This window comes from Nerophis ophidion, linkage group LG13 (genome assembly GCF_033978795.1).
Source record: "Nerophis ophidion isolate RoL-2023_Sa linkage group LG13, RoL_Noph_v1.0, whole genome shotgun sequence".
NCBI lineage: Eukaryota > Metazoa > Chordata > Actinopteri > Syngnathiformes > Syngnathidae > Nerophis > Nerophis ophidion.
In genome coordinates, this window is record NC_084623.1 from 53,406,072 (window position 1) to 53,430,188 (window position 24,117).

Below are 24,117 nucleotides of genomic sequence, written 5' to 3' on the forward strand. Positions count from 1 at the left end.
CGGGATCTTTCTGTGTGGAGTTTGCATGTTCTCCCCGTGAATGCGTGGGTACCCTCCGTGTACTCCGGCTTCCTCCCACTTCCAAAGACATGCACCTGGGGATAGGTTGATTGGCAACACTAAATTGGCCCTAGTGTGTGAATGTGAGTGTGAATGTTGTCTGTCTATCTGTGTTGGCCCTGCGATGAGGTGGCGACTTGTCCAGGGTGTACCCCGTCTTCCGCCCGATTGTAGCTGAGATAGGCACCAGCGCCCCCCGCGACCCCAAAAGGGAATAAGCGGTAGAAAATGGATGGATGGATGGATATATATATATATAAATTCCTAGATACATGTATATATATACATACATACATACATACATACATATATATATATATACATATATAAACATACATATATACATACACATATGTATGTGTGTGTGTGTGTGTGTATGTATGTACAATTATGTGTATATATATACACATATATATATATATATATATATAGACACATGTACATATACAAAAATTCATAAATAGATACAAGTATATATACATATATATGTATATATACACATATACACATGTATATACACATAAATTCATATATATATATGTGTGTGTGTGTACAATTCTGTATATATAGACATATGTATGAATATATATATATATAAATTCCTAGATACATGTATATATATACATATATATATATATATATATATACACACATGTATGTGTGTGTGTGTATATATGTACAATTATGTATATATATACACATATATGTACATGTACATATACAAAAATTCATAAATAGATACAAGTATATATATATATATACATATATACATATATATATATATATATCGACACATGTATATACACAAATTCATAAATAGATACATGTATATATAAATATACATATATATATACACATATATACATATATATATATTTATATTCACACACATATATATATATTTATATTCACACACATATATATATATATATATATATATATATATATATATATATATATATATATATATATACATATATATATACACATATATACATATATATATATTTATATACACACACATATACATATACATACATACATATACATATATTATATATAGATATATATACACATATATGTATATAAGAACATGTATCTAAAATATATACTGTATAGATACTAGTTTTGTCCCGGTACCAAAATGTATTTCGATACTTTTAGATACTTCTACAAAAAATGTCATTATTGGCCTTATTTTAACAAACAAACCAAACAACTACATTTTTGTTTTATCTGACTACAAAACTTTCTTCCAGAAGGTGTTCTCTTTGTCCATGTGATATCAGATGAAACAAAAAAATGTTGCTGTTTGGCCACAATACCCAGCAATGTGTTTGGAGGAGAAAAGGTGAGGCCTTTAATCCCAGGAACACAATACCTACCTCCAAGCATGGTGGTGGTAGTATTATGCTCTGGGCCTGTTTTGCTGCCAATGGAACCGGTGCTTTACAGAGAGTAACTGTGACAATGAAAAAGGAGGATTACCTCCAAATTTCTCAGGACAACCTAAAATCATCAGCCCTGAGGTTGGGTCTTGGGCGCAGTTGGGTGTTCCAACAGGACAATGACCCCAAACACACGTCCAAAGTGGTAAAAGAATGGCTAAATCAGGCTAGAATTAAGGTCTTAGAATGGCCTTCCCAAAGTCCTGACTTAAACATGTGGACAATGATGAAGAAACAAGTCCATGTCAGAAAACCAACACATTTAGCTGAACTGCACCAACTTTGTTTAGAGGAGTGGTCAAAAATTCAAGCAGGAACTTGTGGATGGCTACCAAAAGTGCCTTATTGCAGTGAAACTTACCAAGGGACATGTAACCAAATATTAACATTGCTGTATGTATATAGCAGATTTGCTCACATTTTCAGTAGACCCATAATAAATTCATAAAAGAACCAAACTTCATCAATGTTTTTTTTTTGGTGAGCAACAAGTATGTGCTCCAATCACTCTATTACACAAAAATAAGAGTTGTAGAAATGATTGGAAACTCAAGAAAGCCATGACATTATGATTTTTACAAGTGTATGTAAACTTTTGACCACGACTTAGCATTATACTAAGTCGTGTTTTTTTTTTCTTGGTGAAAAAAAAAAAAAAAAAAATGTATTGCAAAAACATAAAATAGGCAATATTAACCTCCAAGAAATGTTTATTTTGAAATTTTTGAATTGTAAATTAATTGGAGGCTAAAAATAGGAAATAGGTAAAAAAATTCATAACACTGATTTTGATTCATTATTATTTTTTTAACAATGAACAATGGAAAAAAAAAAATCTGACTAAGAGTTTTAGGGATCCAAAAGATCCCCACTCATAATAAAAATAAAAAATAATAAGTTGTATAGACTTAGACAAACTTAATTGATCAATTAGGGAAATTGTTCTAAATCCAATATATATTACATATATTGTATTATTATTAATTATTATTATAATAATTATAATACTAATTATGAAATGAAATGAATTATATTTATATAGCGCTTTTCTCTAGTGACTCAAAGCGCTTTACATAGTGAAACCCAATATCTAAGTTACATTTAAACCAGTGTGGGTGGCACTGGGAGCAGGTGGGTAAAGTGTCTTGCCCAAGGACACAACGGCAGTGACTAGGATGGCGGAAGCGGGGCTCGAACTTGCAACCCTCAAGTTGCTGGCACGGCCACTCTACCAACCGAGCTATAAATCACTACTATAATAATAATAATATACTATGAAATATTATCAACGTCATTATATTATTGTATATTATATATATCAGTGGTCCCCAACCTTTTTGTATCCGCGGACCGGTCAACGCTTAATAATTTGTCCCGCGGCCCGGGGGAGTCCTTTTTTTTTTTTTTTTTCTTTTTCTTTTTTCTTCTTTGTCATAAATAAGGGACATTTTTGTCATGAAAAGGGGAGGTTTTTGTGGTTTTTGCCCTAATTGTAAGTGTATATTGTGTTTTTTTATGTTAATTTAATTAAAAAATAATAATAATAATATATATACAGTATATATATATATATATATATATATATATTTTTTTTTTTATAAAAAATTATTCTGCGGCCCGGTGGTTGGGGACCACTGATATATATGATATAAATATATATAAAAATACATATTTACATATGTAGATCAACTACAGATCTATTTGTTGATTTTATCCTTAGATTAGATTCAGGTGCTTTATGAATAACTTTGAAAACTGTATCTTAGCGTTATATCGGTCGATATCGATAATTATTGATATTTTTATGACCCATTGAAACGAAGGACCAGGAGAAAAATAGACATTTAACAACAAAAAAAAAAGGAAGAGATTGGGTTTCACTATGTAAAGCGCTTTGAGTCACTAGAGAAAAGCGCTATATAAATATAATTCACAAATTAAAAGATTTGAATATATATATATTTATAATTTTTTTTAAAAGCCTGCATGGTAGCTTTGTGTTATTGGTATCAACATTGCATCTTTTTCTCGAGACATTACACCAGTTTGCTCTTTTAAACCACATTTTTATGTTTTCTTTTGTTTTTGTAAGACCAGTCTTCATGTATTAGTTTTATCACATTATTTCCACCTAACAGAGAAAATAGGAGAAAACTAAAGTGTTATGTACAAAAAAACAAACAACACTGCAGCACAAGCGACTTTTTTTCTTGTTCCCCGCCTCGCTGTTCTTTAATTCAAGTCAGTAAACCCTCACATGCCTCGAATATTTACAGAGTCCCCAATAGTTCCAAAAGAATAGACAATATTTACATTCCTGTCCCAGGTTTGTCACAGTCCAACACGAGTCTTTGTGGCGACTTTTTTTTTTAAATTTCATTACCCTCGTCGCAGGTGTGCTCTTATTTGCTGTGCGATACGCCTTTGCCTCGCCGCAACCAGTCCCTCCAAGGCGACTGGGCCTTGTCCTGGTTGGCGTCCACGCCCCAGGGTAAAACCGCCTTGCTGGGCTTGCGGAAGAAGGACGTGCCGTGCGGGGACGTCTTCTTCGGAGGTTGTTCCGACTGCTGCTGGCTCCTCAGCTGCTGGTTGATGACGATCTGGATGTCGTCCTGGGGAAAAAAAAAATCGGCATTTTATGTACTTTTTAGACCAAACAAGTTGTTACGCAATAAAAACAATGATTTGCAAATCTTTTTCAACTTAAATGCTAGACTTTTGACAAGAACAAGAAAGTTTGATCACATTACGCCTGTACTGGCTTCCTGTGCACTTAAGATGTGACTTTAAGGTTTTACTACTTACGTATAAAATACTACACGGTCTAGCTCCAGCCTATCTTTCCGATTGTATTGTACCATATGTCCCGGCAAGAAATCTGCGTTCAAAAGACTCCGGCTTATTAGTGATTCCTAGAGCCCGAAAAAAGTCTGCGGGCTATAGAGCGTTTTCCGTTCGGGCTCCAGTACTCTGGAATGCCCTCCCGGTAACAGTTCGAGATGCTACCTCAGTAGAAGCATTTAAGTCTCACCTTAAAACTCATCTGTATACTCTAGCCTTTAAATAGACCTCCTTTTTAGACCAGTTGATCTGCCGCTTCTTTTCTTTTTTCTCCTATGTCCCCCCCTCCCTTGTGGAGGGGGTCCGGTCCGATGAACATGGATGAAGTGCTGGCTGTCCAGAGTCGAGACCCAGGATGGACCGCTCGTCTGGACCCAGGATGGACCGCTCGCCTGTGTATCGGTTGGGGACATCTCTACGCTGCTGATCCGCCTCCGCTTGGGATGGTTTCCTGTGGACGGGACTCTCGCTGCTGTCTTGGATCCGCTTTGAACTGAACTCTCGCGGCTGTGTTGGAGCCACTATGGATTGAACTTTCACAGTATCATATTAGACCCGCTCGACATCCATTGCTTTCGGTCCCCTAGAGGGGGGGGTTGCCCACATCTGAGGTCCTCTCCAAGGTTTCTCATAGTCACTGGCGTCCCACTCGATGTGAATTCTCCCTGCCCACTGGGTGTGAGTTTTCCTTGCCCTTTTGTGGGTTCTTCCGAGGATGTCGTAGTCGTAATGATTTGTACAGTCCTTTGAGACATTTGTGATTTAGGGCTATATAAATAAACATTGATTGATTAAATTCAATTGAATAGACTGCAAAGACAAGATATTTAATGTTCCAACTGAGAAACTAACTTTTTTTGCAAATAATCATTAACTCAGAATGTAATGGCAGCAACACATTGCAAAAAAGTTGTCACAGGGGCATTTTTACCACTGTGTTACATGGCCTTTCCTTTTAACAGCACTCAGTAAACCTTTGGGAACTGAGGAGACCAATTTTTGAAGCTTTTCAGGTGGAATTATTTCCCATTCTTGCTTAGCATTAATGGTGCCTCCAGAGATGTGTAAGTTACCCATCATGCCTTGGGCACTAATACACCCCCATACCATCACAGATGCTGGCTTTTGAACTTTGCGCCAAAAACAATCCGGATGGTTATTTTCCCCTTTGTTCCGAAAGACACGATTTCCACAGTTTCCAAAAACAATTTGAAATGTGGACTCGTTAAAACACTTTTCCACTTTGCATCAGTCCATTTAAGATGAGCTCGGGCGCAGCTAAGCTGGCGGCGCTTCTGGGTGTTGTTGATAAATGGCTTTTGCTTTGCAGTGTAGAGTTTTAACTTGTGCTTACAGATGTAGCGACAAACTGTAGTTGCTGACAGTGGTTTTCTGAAGTGTTCCTGAGCCCATGTGGTGATATCCTTTACACACTGATGTCGCTTTTTGACGCAGTACCGCCTGAGCGATCGAAGGTCCATAATATTGCTTACGTGCAAGTGATATCTCGAGATTCTCTGAACTTTTTGATGATATCACGGACGGTAGATGGTGAAATCTCTGAATTCTTTGCAATAGCTTGTTGAGAAATGTTCTTAAAATGTTCGACAATTTGCTCACACATTCACAAAGTGGGGACCCCCGCCCCATTGTTGTTTGTGAATGACTGAGCATTTTATGGAAGCTGCTTTCACACCCAGTCATGCCACTTACCTCTTCCCAATAAGTGTTTGATGAGCATTCCTCAACTTTCTCCGTCTTTTTTGCCACCTATGCCAGCCTTTTTGAAACATGTTGCAGGCATTAAATTCAAAATGAGCTAATACATGCAGAAAAATTAAATTTTCCAGTTCGAACGTTAAGTATCTTGTCTTTAAAGGTTAAAAAGGATTTGCAAATCATTGTATTTTGTTTTTATTTACCATTTACACAACGTGCCAACTTCACTGGTTTGGGGTTTTGTACAACTTTTGTTATTTATTTAGAGAAGATTAGTTTTGGGACATGTAGATTTTTAAGATTTTAATGAATGTATATTTGTCTATTTTTAATGAATAACAGACGTCACGTGACGTGTGCTAGGATAGTTCATGGTGTTGGCTGAGGGGTGTAGTTCATAGCAATGGCCAGCAGATGGCAATGTTGTTACAGTCAGAAAGTTGGGAGTTGGTATTGCAAACAAACTTAATGTTTTGTTATTTTAATAAATGCACTAAAATAAGAGTTGAAAGCTATTATTTATTTAGTTCACCTTTTCCTGCATCAATGAACGTGTGGAAGGAGAGTTTAGAGTCCTAATGTAGGAGATGAGTTTAGCAGACTGACAATTTAAATAACATAATAATATTACTGTCATTTGTTATTGGTCGGGGAAAACCTTGTTACATTGTCTAATGCATGGGTGTCAAACTCTGGCCCGTGGGCCAAATTTGGCCCGCCGTGTAATTTAATTTGGCCCTTGAGGCAATATCAAATTAACATTAGAGCTGGCCCGCCGCTGTAACACCGCACTCGCCACAAATACTCATACTCGTCAACCCACCCGATTTTCCCGGGAGACTCCCGAAGTTCAGTGCCCCTCCCGAATTTCTCCCGATTTCCACCCGGACAATAATATTGGGGGCGGGCCGTAAAAGCACTGCCTTTGGCGTTCTCTACATGTCGCCACGTCCGCTTTCCCTCCATACGGCCCACTCACATAATATATGCGGCTCATACACACACACAAGTGTATGCAAGGCATACTTGGTCAACAGCCATACAGGTCACACTGAGGGTGGCCGTATAAACAACTTTAACACTGTTACAAATATGCGCCACACTGTGAACCCACAGCAAACAAGAATGACAAACGCATTTCAGGAGAACATCTGTACCGTAACACAACATAAACACAACCGAACAAATACCCAGAACTCCTCGCACTCTTCCGGGACGCTACAGTATACACCCCCGCTACCACCAAACCCCGCCCCAACTCAAACCCGCCGCCAAAAAGAGGCATTCAATTTGTATTTTTATTTTATTTGATATGCCATTGATATTTTTTAATTATTATTATTTAAAACTGGATTTTGCATGTCACTATAAAGTTATATAAGCCTGGCTTGGTCAATATTCAATGCAAGACTTGTTTGGGTCCCTATTAAAGGATTAATTTGTTACAACCTCGGCCCGCGGCTTCGTTCAGTTTTAAATTTTGGCCCACTCTGTATTTGAGTTCGACACCCCTGGTCTAATGCATCCAGCGGGGCATCACAACAAAATTAGGCATAATAATGTGTTAATTCCACAACTGTATATATCGGTATCGGTTGATATCGGAATCGGTAATTAAGAGCTGGACAATATCGGAATATCGGCAAAAAAAAAACATTATCGGACATCTCTAGGTTTAAGTGTTAGATACCTTTTTACCCACACGCTGCCTCCCTCCCGCATGTTGTGATCACGACAAACCCTGTTCCCGACATCTACAAAGCAATTAGCTACCTGCTGCCACCTAGTGATATGGAAGAGTATTACACTCTAGACCAGGGGTGCCCATTACGTCGATCGCGATCGACTGGTCGATCTCGGAGGGTGTGTCAGTCGATCTCAAGCCAGGCATTAAAAACTATACATAAAAAATGAGCAATCATCAATCATACCAAGACTTCACTTTCGTCAGTTGTTTGACATTCTCGGCACCCGAGGATCTTGTGAGATGACGCTGGCTGCTGCGAGCTCATATTTAAGAAAAAAATCACTAACAGGGCGGACGCAGAGAAACACATTTTATTTCTAGAGACTCCGTACCTACTGTCAAAACTCTAAAGACCGACTTCACCATAAAAGACCTGTTTCATCCTGCCTGTGCTAACAAAATAAGAGTCTCAGCAAGCTAGCGTGCACAAGCTAGCAAGCTACGGAGTTTGATGCCAATGTATTTCTCCCCCGCCCTCAGCGACCGCTTTCTCACTTGCTTGCCCACCCGCACACTCACTGACGTCACTCACCTGCTGCCAGACATTAAAGGGCCACACACATATGCTACTCTCATAACAAAGTGTTTAAAAACGAGTATGCAAGTTGGACAAATGAGATGCCAAATCCAACCACTTTCATGTGGTATTGGACAGAAAGGAGGACTTTTTTTTTTTCCTCCATTTGAAAATGCGGACGTTATCAGCACCACTGTCTGATTCCAATCAATGCAAGTCATCAGAATCAGGTAATACACCAACTAGAAAGGAATCTATGTGTGTTACACATGCTTGTATTATCATTAAACACCATTAACTTGTCAACAAAAATGTCTCTTTCATAAATAAATAAATATAAATTATAAATAGGAATGATGTAGATCTCCTCGACTTGGTCAATTGAAAAGTAGCTCGCCTGCAGAAAAAGTGTGAGCGCCCCTGCTCTACACAGCACAGACACTCAACAACAACACATTTGCAGACTATAATCACTGGTTTGCAAAACAATATTTTTAACTCAATTAGGTGAAAGTACATAATCTCCTACGGCACACCAGACTGTACCTAGTGTGCCGCGGCACAGTGGTTGAAAAACACTGCATGAAGTTGACAACATTGTGAGAAGCGGAATCCTTACCTGCCAGACTTCCAGTTCCTGCGAGAGCTCCAGTTTACGCTGGATGGCCTCCAATAGTTGATTGTTCAGAGACATCATGTCATTTTTACTGCGCACCAGCTCCGCTTCCATCAGGTTCTTCCTGCCACACATCACATGACAATTCATTCAAGACTTCTCCGGCACTAGAGACTAGGGCTGGGCGATACGGCCTTTTATTTATATCTCGATATTTTTAGGCCATGTCACGATACACGATATAGATCTCCATATTTTGCCTTAGCCTTAAATTAACACTTGATGCAAATAATCACAGCAGTATGAGGATTCTATGTGTGTATTGTTGTTCATACTGCATTAATATATGCTCATTTTAAACTTTCATGCAGAGATGGAAATCACAACTAAGTCAATTTATCAAAACTGTATTCATTAAGTAAGCAGTGGCACAAATATTTATCCATCCATCCATCTTCTTCCGCTTATCCGAGGTCGGGTCGCGGGGGCAACAGACTAAGCAGGGAAACCCAGACTTCCCTTTCCCCAGCCACTTCGTCTAGCTCTTCCCGGGGGATCCCGAGGCGTTCCCAGGCCAGCCGGGAGACATAGTCTTCCCAACGTGTCCTGGGTCTTCCCCGTGGCCTCCTACCGGTTGGACGTGCCCTAAACACCTCCCTAGGGAGGCGTTCGGGTGGCATCCTGACCAGATGCCCGAACCACCTCATCTGGTTCCTCTCGATGTGGAGGAGCAGCGGCTTTACTTTGAGTTCCTCCCGGATGGCAGAGCTTCTCACCCTATCTCTAAGGGAGAGCCCCGCCACCCGGCGGAGGAAACTCATTTCTGTCATGATCCGTAGTCTGGATCATGTTTAGTTTAGTTATTTTCTGTTAGTTTGGACTCCCTTTGTTGTTTGTGTACCTTTTTGTGAGTCAGTTTGGTCACCATGGCAACATATTAATTTCACCTGCTGAGGGTTCCAGACGCACACCTGTTTTTGTTAATTACTTCCTTATTTAAGCCTGCCTTGTCCCGTCAGTCGAGCTTGGTCCCTTGTTTGCGGTATGCAACTGTTTCGTTGGTATTTACTAGATTTCTTGTTACCTGATCCTGTGCTAGTGTTAGCATTAGCTTCTGTGCTTTCGCCACGCGTTTCTTTTCGTCTGTTTTTGTACCAGTGTTTTGTTATTAAATCATTCTTACCTTTTAGTTGTTGTCCGGAGTGTCTATGTTTGCTTTGGAGGAACGATCCCGCATTAAAATGCGACCCGCACGTGACAGAATTTAATAACAAAACACTGGTACAAAAACAGACGAAAAGAAACGCGTGGCGAAAGCACAGAAGCTAATGCTAACACTAGCACAGGATCAGGTAACAAGGAATCTAGTAAATACCAACAAAACAGTTGCATACCGCAAACAAGGGACCAAGCTCGACTGACGGGACAAGGCAGGCTTAAATAAGGAAGTAATTAACAAAAACAGGTGTGCGTCTGGAACCCTCAGCAGGTGAAATTAATATGTTGCCATGGTGACCAAACTGACTCACAAAAAGGTACACAAACAACAAAGGGAGTCCAAACTAACAGAAAATAACTAAACTAAACATGATCCAGACTACGGATCATGACAATTTCGGCCGCTTGTACCCGTGATCTTATCCTTTCGGTCATGACCCAAAGCTCATGACCATAGGTGAGGATGGGAACGTGGATCGACCGGTAAAGTGAGAGCTTTGCCTTCCGGCTCAGCTCCTTCTTCACCACAACGGATCGGTACAACGTCCGCATTACTGAAGACGCCGCACCGATCCGCCTGTCGATCTCACGATCCACTCTTCCCCCACTCGTGAACAAGACTCCTAGGTACTTGAACTCCTCCACTTGGGGCAGGGTCTCCTCCCCAACCCAGAGATGGCACTCCACCCTTTTTATTTATGTCATTTCCAAAACAGAAAGTGCAATATAATATATATGACATATATATATATTATATCATGGGGCGGTATAGCTCGGTTGGTAGAGCGGCCGTGCCAGTAACTTGAGGGTTCCAGGTTTGATCCCCGCTTCCACCATCCTAGTCACTGCCGTTGTGTCCTTGGGCAAGACACTTTACCCACCTGCTCCCAGTGCCACCCACACTGGTTTGAATGTAACTTAGATACTGGGTTTCCATATGTAAAGCGCTTTGAGCCACTAGAGAAAAGCGCTATATAAATATAATTCACTTCACAATATTGTCAGAGACATTTTAAAACAAGCTATGAGTGCACTTTTGTGCATGATGTCACTAAGATGACGTATCAAAACAACACTAAATTAAAGTGCACTTTTTGTACAGAACGCCACTACAATCGTTAAAAACAAATAAAGTGCACTTTTGTGCATGATGTCACACGAGATATTTCATCCATCCATCCATTTTGTACCGCTTATTCCCTTTGGGGTCGCGGGGGAGCTGGTGCCTATCTCAGCTACAATCGGGCAGAAAGCGGGGAACATGAATTGAATAACGTGGACCCCGACTTAAACAAGTTGAAAAACTTATTCGGGTGTTACCATTTAGTGGTCAATTGTACGGAATATGTACTGTACTGTGCAATCTACTAATAAAAGTATCAATCAATCAATCACCCTGGACAAGTCGCCACCTCATCGCAGACAAGATATTTCGATAACTGTCAAATAAAATGAGCTGCATAATAGGAAATCAAATAGTGTATGTCATTCGCTATGTGGTAAGTTACTGCGGACGTTATTTCCTTCTGTTGTCGACTATTTTTTTCATACGGTGTTGATGTGGAAAAGGTTGATTCGGCATTTTGTTGGTGTGGCACCAGCGGAGATGTTGACTGTAGAAAGGCAGAAGCGGCGAACGAGCAGCGGGGCCGGGACACGATGGAGCCCTGCCCAAGATGGCGGCAAGGAGGCGGAGAATGCGGCTGAGCGGAGAGGCGGGGCGTGCCGGGAGCGACGCCACGAGCGAGATCAGGTGCGTGACTCGCACACCGGCACACAATTAACTCATCTCCTCACGCTGTATAAAAGGGGGAGAAGGAGGAGAGATCGAGAGAGGGGTTGGAGAGTCCGCAGCAGCAGCAACCAAGGAGCAGAAGCAAAGAGAAGAGCAAGAGCGCCAAAGAGCACACGAGAGACGGAGACGCAGCCGGCTGAAAAGCGACCGAGGAGCGAGCAGCAGATGCGGCGACGGCACAAAAGACATCGGTTATTGAAAAATAAAAGAGTCAAACTTGCTAAGAGAGATGTCCTTCCTGGGTGGTCCGTGGAACCCGAGCGACGCCGACAAGAGTCGTCCATATTGACATTCAGAGTTTCAAGCACTCTTCATTCTCTAGCACAGGGGTAGGGAACCTATGGCTCTAGAGCCAGATGCGGCTCTTTTGATGACTACATATGGCTCTCAGATAATTATATTTATATAGCGCCTTTCTCTAGTGACTCAAAGCGCTTTACAAAGTGACACCCAATATCTAAGTTACATTTAAACTAGTGTGGGTGGCACTGGGGGCAGGTGTGTAAAGTGTCTTGCCCAAGGACACAACGGCAGTGACTAGGATGGCAGAAGCGGGAATCGAACCTCGAACCCTCAGGTTGCTAGCACGGCCACTCTACCAATCGAGCTATGCCGAGAAACCGTGTAATACTCTTCCATATCAGTAGGTGGAAGTCGGTAGCTAATTGCTTTGTAGATGTGGGAAACAGTGGGAGGCAGAGTTAAGGTAAAAAGGTGTCTAATGCTTAAACCAGGGGTAGGGAACTTATGGCTCTAGAACCAGATGACTGCATATGGCTCACGATAAGTAATTAATAATTCCGCTGGTAATCACAGTTTCAAAAATAACGTTCAAATTATAAAACATTCTCATGCATTTTAATCCAACCATCCGTTTTTCTACCGCACCTGTTCAAGATGTCGCATTAATGGTAAGAATTGTTATATGTATTATTGGTTATTTTTTTATAATAACAATGTTGTTAAAAAGAATAAGAGACTCATTATACTCTACAAATGTTGGTCATACTTAAAAATGCACGAATTTAGTTGAATTCAGTGTTGAAAAATGTTATATGGCTCTTACGAAATATACAGCTCGGTTGGTAGCAACTTGAGGGTTGCAGGTTCGATCCCCGCTTCAACCATCCTAGTCAATGCCGTTGTGTCCTTGGGCAAGACACTTTACCCACCTGCTCCCAGTGCCACCCACACTGGTTTAAATGTAACTTAGATATTGGGTGTCACTATGTAAAGTGCTTTGAGTCACTAGAGAAAAGCGCTATATAAATATAATTCACTTCACTTCACTACATTGTGAAATATTTGGCTTTCATGGCTCTCTCAGCCCTGCGATGAGGTGGCGACTTGTCCAGGGTGTACGCTGCCTTCTGCCCGATTGTAGCTGAGATAGGCGCCAGCGCCCCCCGCGACCCCAAAAAAGGGAATAAGCGGTAGAAAATGGATGGAAGGGGCTCTCTCAGCCACAAGGTTCCCGACCACTGCTCTAGAGCCAGATGCGGCTCTTTTGATGACTGCATCTGGCTCTCAGATAAATGTTAGCTGACATTGCTTAACATCCATCCATCCATCCATTTTCTACCGCTTATTCCCTTTCGGGGTCGCGGGGGGTGCTGGCGCCTATCTCAGCTACAATCGGGCGGAAGGCAGGGTACACCCTGGACAAGTCGCCCACCTCATCGCGGGGCCAACACAGATAGACAGACAACATTCACACTCACATTCACACACTAGGGCCAATTTTAGTGTTGCCAATCAACCTATCCCCAGGTGCATGTCTTTGGAGGTGGGAGGAAGCCGGAGTACCCGGAGGGAACCCACGCATTCACGGGGAGAACATGCAAACTCCACACAGAAAGATCCCGTTGCCTGGATTTGAACCCAGGACTGCAGGAACTTCGTGTTGTGAGGCAGACGCACTAACCCCTCAGCCACCGTGAAGCCCATGGAAAGAAGTATTACATTTGTTAATTTTTAGATTAACAATGTTATCAAAAAGAATAAGATACTTATTATACTCTAAAAATGTTGGTCTTATTCAGTGTTAAAAAAATATTATATGGCTCTTATGGAAATACATTTTGAAATATTTGGCCTTCATGGCTCTCTCAGCCAAAAAGGTTCCCGACCCCTGCTCTAGCGGGTGACTTTTCAAATGAGGCAACAACTAAAAGTGTTGCTACTTTTTGTAGCAACACTTTTGCCGCATAATTGACATATTACGCTTGTCTGTTCGGCATCTTCCCGCTTGAAGCCAAACCACCGCCAGACCCCGTGCTGTTTTTCTTGGGAATTAATCCTTCCTTCATTTGTTACCCGATCCGCACCTTCTTTCTCTCGTATTACCACTCGCATCACAGCTAACGATACCGATTTCGCTACCTCTCTGCTCCGCGAGCGCGTATAACGTTGCACGCGCGACATTATGTGACGTATGTAAAAAGGTGCGCTTGTTTTATCTCTCTGTGAGAAGGAGATACAAGAAAGTGTGAGTAGAGCCTGTAGTGTAATGCCCGCAGCTAAAAAACAACTGCGTGAGAACGTATACCCGAATATCACGATATAGTCATTTATCGAGTATATTCGATATATCGCCCAGCCCTAGTAGAGACCAACGGAAGAAGTTCATATGGGTTACGAGGAGGACTGACTTGGCGATGGCTTCATCTCGGTCTCGGATGGCCTGCTGGATTTCAGCGTTCTCCTGCTGCAGCCTGGAGTCCTGCAGAGAAACAGCAAGTATGGCTTGAGTGCACTGCAAAAAACTGAAATCTAAGTAAGATGAAATATCTCAAATAAGGGTGATATTTACTTATTTTCTGTCTGATAAGATCATTCTTCTCACTAAGCAGATTTTATGTTAGAGTCTTTTAGTTGTTTTAAGGGTTTTGCTCCTAAATGATCTCAGTAAGATACTACAGCTTGTTTCCGACATTTTATGACCTATTTTGAGTAAAATATGCTTGAAACTATTTTTGTCCAAGTGTCCAAAACACACCCAGCAATGGTGCACAGGAAGGCGGGGAAGAAGAGGGGGAAAAAGGCGGCCAAAATGTTCATAAGTCCCAATTGTGTCCAAAATACCTCCCCGGGGTTCCAGTACCACGAGTCCCGCCGCCGGCCACACAAGTCCTGGCGTACAAAAAATGTCCAAAACGCACCCAGCAAAGTCCCACGGGAAGTAGGGGGGAAAAATGAGAAAAGTCGGCAAAAGTCCCCCAAAATGTTCTAAATACCTACCCGGGTTCGAGTCCCAACCGGGTTCGAGTTTGAGTTTGAGTGCACACTCGAACCCGGGTGGGACTTTTGAACATTTCCCCGACTTTTCTCACTTTTCTCACTTTTCTCCCCACCTTCCCATGGGACTTTGCTGGGCGCGTTTTGGACATTCTGGGCATCCCGGCCGGCGGCGGAACTTCTGGGACTCGAACCTGTGTAGGTATTTTGAACATTTTTGGGACTTTTGCTGACTTTTCCAACTTTCATACCCCCTTCCCATGGGACTCGGCTGGGTGTGTTATGGACATTTTGGGCATCCCGGGACTTGCGTGGCCATACATAAGATTTCATGTTAGAGTGTTTCACTTGTTTTAAGGGTTTTGCTCCTAAATGATCTCAGTAAGATACTACAGCTTGTTTCCGACATTTTGTGACCTATTTTGAGTAAAATATGCGTGAAACTATTTTTGTCCAAGTGTCCAAAACACACCCAGCAATGGTGCACAGGAAGGCGGGGAAGAAGAGGGGGAAAAAGGCGGCCAAAATGTTCAAAAGTCCCAATTGTGTCCAAAATACCTCCCCGGGGTTCCAGTACCACGAGTCCCGCCGCCGGCCACACAAATCCCGGGATACAAAAAAATTTCCAAAACGCACCCAGCAAAGTCCCACAGGAAGTAGGGGGGAAATATTAGAAAAGTCGGCAAAAGTCCCACCAAAATTTTCGAAATACCTACCAAGGTTCGAGTCCCAACCGGGTTCGAGTTTGAGTGCACACTCGAACCCGGGTGGGAATTTTCAACATTTCACCAACTTTTCTCCCCACCTTCCCGTGGGACTTTGCTGGGCGCGTTTTGAACATAATGGGCATCCCGGCCGGCGGCGGAACTTCTGGGACTCGAACCTGTGTAGGTATTTTGAACATTTTTGGGACTTTTGCTGACTTTTCCAACTTTCATACCCCCTTCCCATGGGACTCGGCTGGGTGTGTTATGGACATTTTGGGCACCCCGGGACTTGCGTGGCCATACATAAGATTTTATACTTATTTTAAGTGTTTAGGTCCTAAATGATCTCAGTAAGATATTACAGCTTGTAGCTGAGATTTGATGACCTATATTGAGCAAAACATGCTTGAAACTAGAATATCAACTGTTGCAAAGCTGTGTCATCAACACTCACAAGTATAAAACTACTTTTTAAAGTAAGAATTTCTTATTTTAAGAACGTAAAACAAAATCATGACTTTGACACAATTGTTTCTCATATTAAAACAGATGACAGCCAAATAGACTTTGCCGTTTTATTTTCAATGAAACAATAGAAAATACGTACTCGTATAGTAGTACACTTGTTATTAGTGAGAATATACTTATTTTAAGACATTTTTGGGTTCATTGAAGTTAGCCAATTTGACTTGTTTTGAAAAGTCTTGACAAGCCAAATTTTCTTGTTCTATTGGCAGATAATTTTGCTTAGTTCAAGTAAAATACCCCTCATTTTTGTATTTTTTTTTTCTTGTTTTTGAACACTGGCTTTTTGCAGTGTGGTAATGTTTGTTGTTTTATTTCGTCATGAATTGGTATCGTATCGGTCCAAATGTAGTCGGTACCCATCCCTAGTTTTGTGTGTGGTGTGTTGATACAATCATAAGACACCACACACACAACCAATAAAACAGACAAAATAATCTATTCGGATTCAGAAAATATTTACCCCAGAATCTAGATAGGACATCTCTAGTCGGTGCAGTATTTATCCTCGACAAGAGGGGACGTACCCAGACAAGTATGGTTTTGCTCTATTCCGATACAAAGAAGTGAGACCTCTGCCAGCACAACAACAGTCGTTAGGATGGAATCAGCCTCGTTAACATTCCAGCCGCTTGTCTCAATGATGCCAGAAACTCATCACCGGTTTGTGCAAATATCTAAATAAATATGATCGGCGTCTCGAAAGGGAAGGAGATAATAATTGAGAAGCACTACTTAGTAGAAAACAGTTCAAGCATCGTGAGATACAAAACCCAAAACTAGTGAAGTTGGCACGTTGTGTAAATACAAACAGAATACAATGATTTGCAAATCCTTTTCAACTTATATTCAATTGAATAGACTGCAAAATTAATTCTCATCTGGAACATTAAATATCTTCCAGATGAGAATTAATTTTTTATTATTTTTTGCTAATAAAGAAAAAAAAAGTTGGCACAGGGGCATTTTTACCACTTTGTTACATAGCTGTTCCTTATAACAACACTCAGTTAACTTTGGGAACTGAGGTGACCAATTTTTGAAGCTTTTCAGGTGGAATTATTTCCCATTCTTGCTTGATGTACAGCTTAAGTTGTTAAACAGTCCGTATTTTAGGCTTCATAATGTGCCACACATTTTCAATGAGAGACAGGTCTGGACTACAGGCAGGCCGGTCTAGTACCCACACTCTTTTACTATGAAGCCAGGCTGTTGTAACACGTGGCTTGGCATTGTCTTGCTGAAATAAGCAGGGGCGTCCATGATAACGTTGCTTGGATGGCAACATATGTTGCTCCAAAACCTGTATGGACCTTTCAGCATTAATGGTGCCTTCACAGATGTGGAAGTTACCCATGCCTTGGGCACTAATACACCCCCATACCATCACAGATGCTGGCTTTTGAACTTGGCGCCTAGAACAGGGGTAGGTAACCTGTGGCTCGGGAGCCAGATGTGGCTCTTTTGATGACTGCATCTGGCTCTCGGACAAATCTGAGCTGGCATTGCTTAACACGATAAATAATGAATAATTCCACTTGTAATCACAGTGTTAAAACCAACGATCAAAATATAAAACATTCTCATGCATTTTTAAGCCATCCATCCGTTTCTACCGCACCTGCTCAAGAAGTTGCGTTAATGGTAAGAAGTTATTTATTTATAATTGGTTAGTGTGGGGCTTGCCCTCCTGGGGGTTCTTCAGACCACCAAGCACGGACATGAGAGCCTATTTCAGGGTTACAATATTGTTTTATTTTTCAATAAGTCTCTCAGTTGCTTTCTAGCAATTGTATTTTTCTCTTTCGTTTTCGCTCGCGCTCTGGCTCCAGCCCCAACCCCGTCTCTCCTCCTGGCTGCTGCTTATAACAGAATGACAGGTGATTAAATAACAAGACCCAGGTTGGCCTTCTACGCAACTGTCGCTGATTTAGAGGCCGGTCCTGCCACACCCCAGTTCACTGCAGGCCCACAGGCCACGCCCCCTCCACAGTTAGCTTCGGAATAACAATGTTATTACAAAGAATAAGAGACCTATCATACTCTAGAAATGTTGGTCTTACTTAAAAATGCATGCGTTTAGTTGTGTTCAGTGTTAAAAAAAATATTATATGGCTCTTACGGAAATACATTTTTAAATATTTGGCTTTTTGGCTCTCTTAGCCAAAAAGGTTCCCGACCCCTGGTCTAGATGGTTCTTTTCCTCTCTGATCCACAGGACACGACGTGCACAGTTTCCAAAAACAATTTGAAATGTGGACTCGACAGACCACTTTTCCACTTTGCATCAATCCATCTTAGATTAACTCGGGCCCAGCGAAGCCGGCTGCGTTTCTGGGTGTTGTTGATAAATAGCTTTCGCTTTGCGAAGTAGAGTTTTAACTTGCACTTAAAGAGGTAGGGACCGACTTTAGTTACTGATGGTGGTTTTCTGAAGTGTTCCTGAACCCATGTGGTGATATCCTTTAGACACCGATGTTGCTTTTTTTACGCACTACCCCCTGAGGGATCGAGAGTCACGGCCTTGCCGCTTACGTGCAGTGATTTAAATGATAAATGGGTTGTACTTGTATAGCGCTTTTCTACCTTCAAGGTACTCAAAGCGCTTTGACACTACTTCCACATTTACCCATTCACACACACATTCACACACTGATGGAGGGAGCTGCCATGCAAGGCGCCAACCAGCACCCATCAGGAGCAAGGGTGAAGTGTCTTGCTCAGGACACAACGGACGTGACGAGGTTGGTTCTAGGTGGGATTTGAACCAGTGACCCTCGGGTCGCGCACGGCCACTCTCCCAATGCGCCACGCTGTCCCTATTTCTCCAGAATCTCTGAACCTTTTGATGCTATTACGGACGGTAGATGGGTGAAATCCCTAAATTCCTTGCGATAGCTAATTGAGAAATGTTGTTCATAAACTGTTGGGACAATTTGCTCACGCATTTGTTCTCGAAGTGTTGACCCACGCCCCGTCTTTGTTTGTGAATGACTGAGCATTTCATGGAAGCTGCTTTTATACCCAATAATGGCACCTAGCTCATCTCAATTTGCCTGTTCACCTGTGGGATGTTCCAAATAAGTGTTTGATGAGCACTCCTCAACATTCTCAGTCTTTTTTGCCATTTGTGCCAGCTTTTTTGAAACATGTCGCTGGCATTAAATTCCAAATGAGCTAATATGTGCACAAAATAACAAAGTTTACCAGCTGGAACGTTAAGTATCTTGTCTTTGCAGTTTATTCAATTGAAAATAGTTTGAAAAGGACTTGAAAATCTTTGTATTCAGTTTTTATTTACCATTTACACAACTTTACTGGTTTTGGGTTTTGTAGATAGGCTGCATTGATAACACCCACATGAGGGGATCTAATAAAGAGCCACTCGGGTCACATCCTTCCCAGGAGCACTGGGTCACCTGATCTCTCAACCTATACGTTGTGCTTCAATTCCCACACTGATCACTCGTCCTGACAACAAAGGACTGATGCAGCGTAAAAGAGATCAGGTTCACCATTTTCTCTTCCCGAAAGGGAGTTTTTGACGTATTTGAATGGGCTGGAATATAGAGTTACAGGGATAAGTTATGTTACTCGTCAATTGGTATGAGCTCGCCAATGAGGGCTTGAGTACAGAATTCAAATTCATAGCTGCAATATTGTTCTTCCCCCCCTGTTGCTCCTCACCTGTGAGCCAGAGGCCTGTACCAGAGATTGCGCCACGGTCTTCAGCTGATGCACGACGACGTTCAGACTCTCATCCTGAGCCGTGTCGTCAGAGTAGTCCGCGCTTTGCTGTTCCTGGGTCAGCGGCAGTAGTAGTTGCAGAATACAACCCAGTTCTTCTGTGAGCTGTTAAAGAAGGAGAGAAGGTACATTGAGCACAAATATGACTAATAGTGGATTTTATTCACGACTAAAACTTGAAAGTAGGGATGTCCCGATCAACGACTTTGGCCTTTGATCCGATCCGATTTCGAGTCCAGATCTCATACAAGTGAAAATGTTTTATTGCACTATATATAGAATTTTCTAGTATTGTTGTAACTGCAATGATGTATTAAATATCACACACACTCACGCACACACACACACAAACACACATCCATCCATCCATCCATTTTCTACCACTTATTCCCTTTGGGGTTGCGGGGGGCGCTGGTGCCTATCTCAGCTACAATCGGGCGGAAGGCGGCGTACACCTTGGACAAGTCACCACTTCATCGCAGACTAACACACATATATATATATAAATATATACACATACGTATAGATATATACATACATATATATATACATACATATATATATACATACACACATATATATACATACATATAAATACATACATATATACACACATATATATTAACATACATATATACATACATATAAATACATACATATATACATATATATTAACATACATATATACATACACATATATATTCATACATATATACATACATACACATATATATACATACATATATACATACACATATATATACATACATATAAATACATACATATATACATTAACATATATATTAACATACATATATACATACATACACATATATACATACATACACATATATATTCATACATATATATACCTACATACATATATATATACATACATATATACATACACATATATATACATACATATAAATACATACATATACACATACACATATATATACATACATACACATATATATACATACATATAAATACATACATATATACATACACATATATATACATACATACACATATATATATACATACACATAAATACATACATATATACATACACATATATACATAAATATATATATATATATATATACACACACACATATATACATAAATATATATATATATATATATATATATATATATATATATATATATATATATATATATATATATATAAACACAAGAGGCTATATCATCCCTACAAGCCTGTTTTGCAGGTTTCCCTGCTCGTCAAGGGAATTTATTAAATTCAATAGAATCCGCTGACGAGCAAGGAAACCTGCGAAACAGGCTTGTATACACACATATATATATATATATATATATATATATATATATATATATATATATATATATATATATGTGTATACACACACATATATACATATAAATATATATACACACATATATGTATACTTGTATATACTGTATGTGTGTGTATATATACACACACACACACACACACACACACATTTTTAACTTACTCAAGTAGCTCGCACACCATAACTAAACAAAAAAAAACTTTTGCAGCTAGTGGGTCCATGACGATGGCTTCTGTTTTGTTTGATGAGCCGTTTTACTGCCGTGTTACAGACACCTTTGGAAACATTTAAGATATGGCAAACATTTACCAAATATTTATGTGTAGATAACTCAATTTACAACGTGTATATCTGTGGCTTATAGTCTGGGTGTGGCTAATATATGAAAAAAATAAATTCTAAAATTTAGTGGGTGCGCTCTATAGTCCGGAAAATACGGTATATACATTATATTCACTAACCTGCATGGTGACACCAAATATTTAAATTTGCAGGCATGTGGCATGTTCCACTCGAACATGGCAGAAGAATGTATCCTAAATGTTAGGATAATGTTGCAAACACATGTGCATGTACGCGAAAGAAGGAAACGCTGCAACAATGTCGCTGACAAACCGGAAATGAAGTGAATGACTCACAAAGTTAAAAATCACATTTTGCTGCAGATGAGGAATGGAGAGTCGTGTCTCTGACTTTTTCCCGTCTTCTTTCAACTTCATCGAACCAGTTAGGTAATGTTCATTAGTACACAGCCTTCACAGCCTTGCGTGTCACACTCAAGACACACAGCGGCTGACGACATAAACATGATGTCCTTGGGACACATTCCAGCCAGCAGACAAGTGTTTTTTTTTTCCAGCAAAGTGTATTCATAAGCACGTGAGTCTCACAGTGAAAGTTACTGTCAGCTTCAACTGTGCACAATCAGCATTTTTTTTTAATCACTTTTTAAAATAAACTGAGGGTGAAAAAAGGCAGCAAGTAAGACAAATATGCCCACCAGCCACTTCTTTACTTACACCTGCATGATTTATTGAGATGTATTTGTTGTGCACAAAACCCTTACAATATAAAGATTGTTTGAACCTATAGAGCGCCCCTCAAGTTTGGTCCCGTGGCCCCGTCAGGGTCTCAGTCCTAAAAATGTTAAAAATAAGTCATTTTTAATTTCAAATGTTTGTCAACACTTGAATTTATGGATTAACTTCAGATCTATTAGTCCATATAAAGTTAAAAACATTTTTTTTTTTTTTTGTTTGTTTTTTGTTTAATGACCGTTTTGTTAAAGAAACACGTTTTTTATTGCAAATCAGAAAAAAATGCAACATTTAAAAATATATAAATTTCGAAGTGGAATATTTGATTTTACGTATTTGTAGCCTTAAAGGTCAATAATTCCTTGAATCTAGTATTTTCTTTGAGCAAAGACAGTATAAAAAAAAAAAAAAACACAAAAATTCTCAAGGATCCAAAAGGGACCCACTTATTAAAGTGTTAAAAATAAGTCTTACATTATTTTTATATTTTTTTTTACTTTCAATGCTTAAATCTCTAGGTCAATTTCACATTTATGTCAAAATGTTTATTTTTTTTTAATGTTTTTTTTTTTTAATGGCCTTTTTGTCACGGAAAAGAGTTTTTTTTTAAGGCAAACACACAAAATACACAACATTTTCCTCAAAAAATATTTTAAAGTGAAATATTTTAAAGTGAAATATTTTATTTTCAGTATTTTGAGCTATAGGTCAATAATTCCACAAATCATGGTTATTTTTTGAGCAAAGACAGTTAAAAAAAACACTAAAATTCTCAAGGATCCAAATGGGCCCCACTCATTCAAGTGTTAAAAATAAGTCATACATTATTTTTATATATTTTTTACTTTCAACGCTTAAATCTCTAGGTCAATTTCAAATTTATGTCAAAATGTTCATTATTTTATTTATTTATTTTTTTTTTTAATGGCCTTTTTGTCATGGAAAACTTTGTTTTTTTATGGCAAACACAAAATATGCAACATTTTCCTCAAAAAAATTTTAAAGTGAAATATTTTATTTTCAGTATTTTGAGCTATAGGTCAATAATTCCACGAATCATGGTTATTTTTGGAGCAAAGACAGTTAAAAAAAATACTAAAATTCTCAAGGATCCAAATGGGCCCCACTCATTAAAGTGTTAAAAATAAGTCATACATTATTTTTATATTTTTTTTTTACTTTCAACGCTTAAATCTCTAGGTCAATTTCACATTTATGTCAAAATGTTTTTTTTTTTTTAGTTTTTTTTTTTAATGGTCTTTTTGTCATGGAAAACTTAGTTTTTTTATGGCAAACACACAAAATACGCAACATTTTCCTCAAAAAATATTTTAAAGTGAAATATTTTATTTTCAGTATTTTGAGCTAAAGGTCAATAATTCCACGAATCATGGTTATTTTTTGAGCAAAGACAGTTAAAAAAAACACTAGAATTCTCAAGGATCCAAATGGGCCCCACTCATTAAAGTGTTAAAAATGAGTCATACATTATTTTTATATTTTTTTTACTTTCAAGGCTTAAATCTCTGGGTCAATTTCAGATTTATGTCAAAATGTTTA

General features: G+C 39.6%; 1 protein-coding gene across 3 annotated transcripts in view; it reads right to left on the reverse strand.

Annotated features, from left to right (window-relative positions):
- Positions 1 to 3,632: 3,632 nt before the first annotated feature.
- Positions 3,633 to 24,117, reverse strand: part of LOC133564990 (BICD family-like cargo adapter 2) — a 23,888-nt gene continuing 3,403 nt past the window's right edge. Inside the window, exons 1-5 of one of the 3 annotated variants that reach the window (XM_061919488.1) lie at positions 22,159 to 22,346; positions 20,118 to 20,282; positions 14,613 to 14,683; positions 8,952 to 9,072; positions 3,639 to 4,120 (exon numbers count right to left, since the gene is read on the reverse strand). In XM_061919488.1, the coding sequence (XP_061775472.1) occupies positions 3,911 to 4,120; positions 8,952 to 9,072; positions 14,613 to 14,683; positions 20,118 to 20,282; positions 22,159 to 22,239 (648 nt within the window). In that variant the 5' untranslated portion in view covers positions 22,240 to 22,346 and the 3' untranslated portion in view covers positions 3,639 to 3,910. Of the gene's footprint in view, positions 4,121 to 8,951; positions 9,073 to 14,612; positions 14,684 to 20,117; positions 20,283 to 21,981; positions 22,003 to 22,158; positions 22,347 to 24,117 lie in introns of those variants that run through there. The other 2 variants (XM_061919489.1, XM_061919487.1) reach the window with 2 other exon arrangements.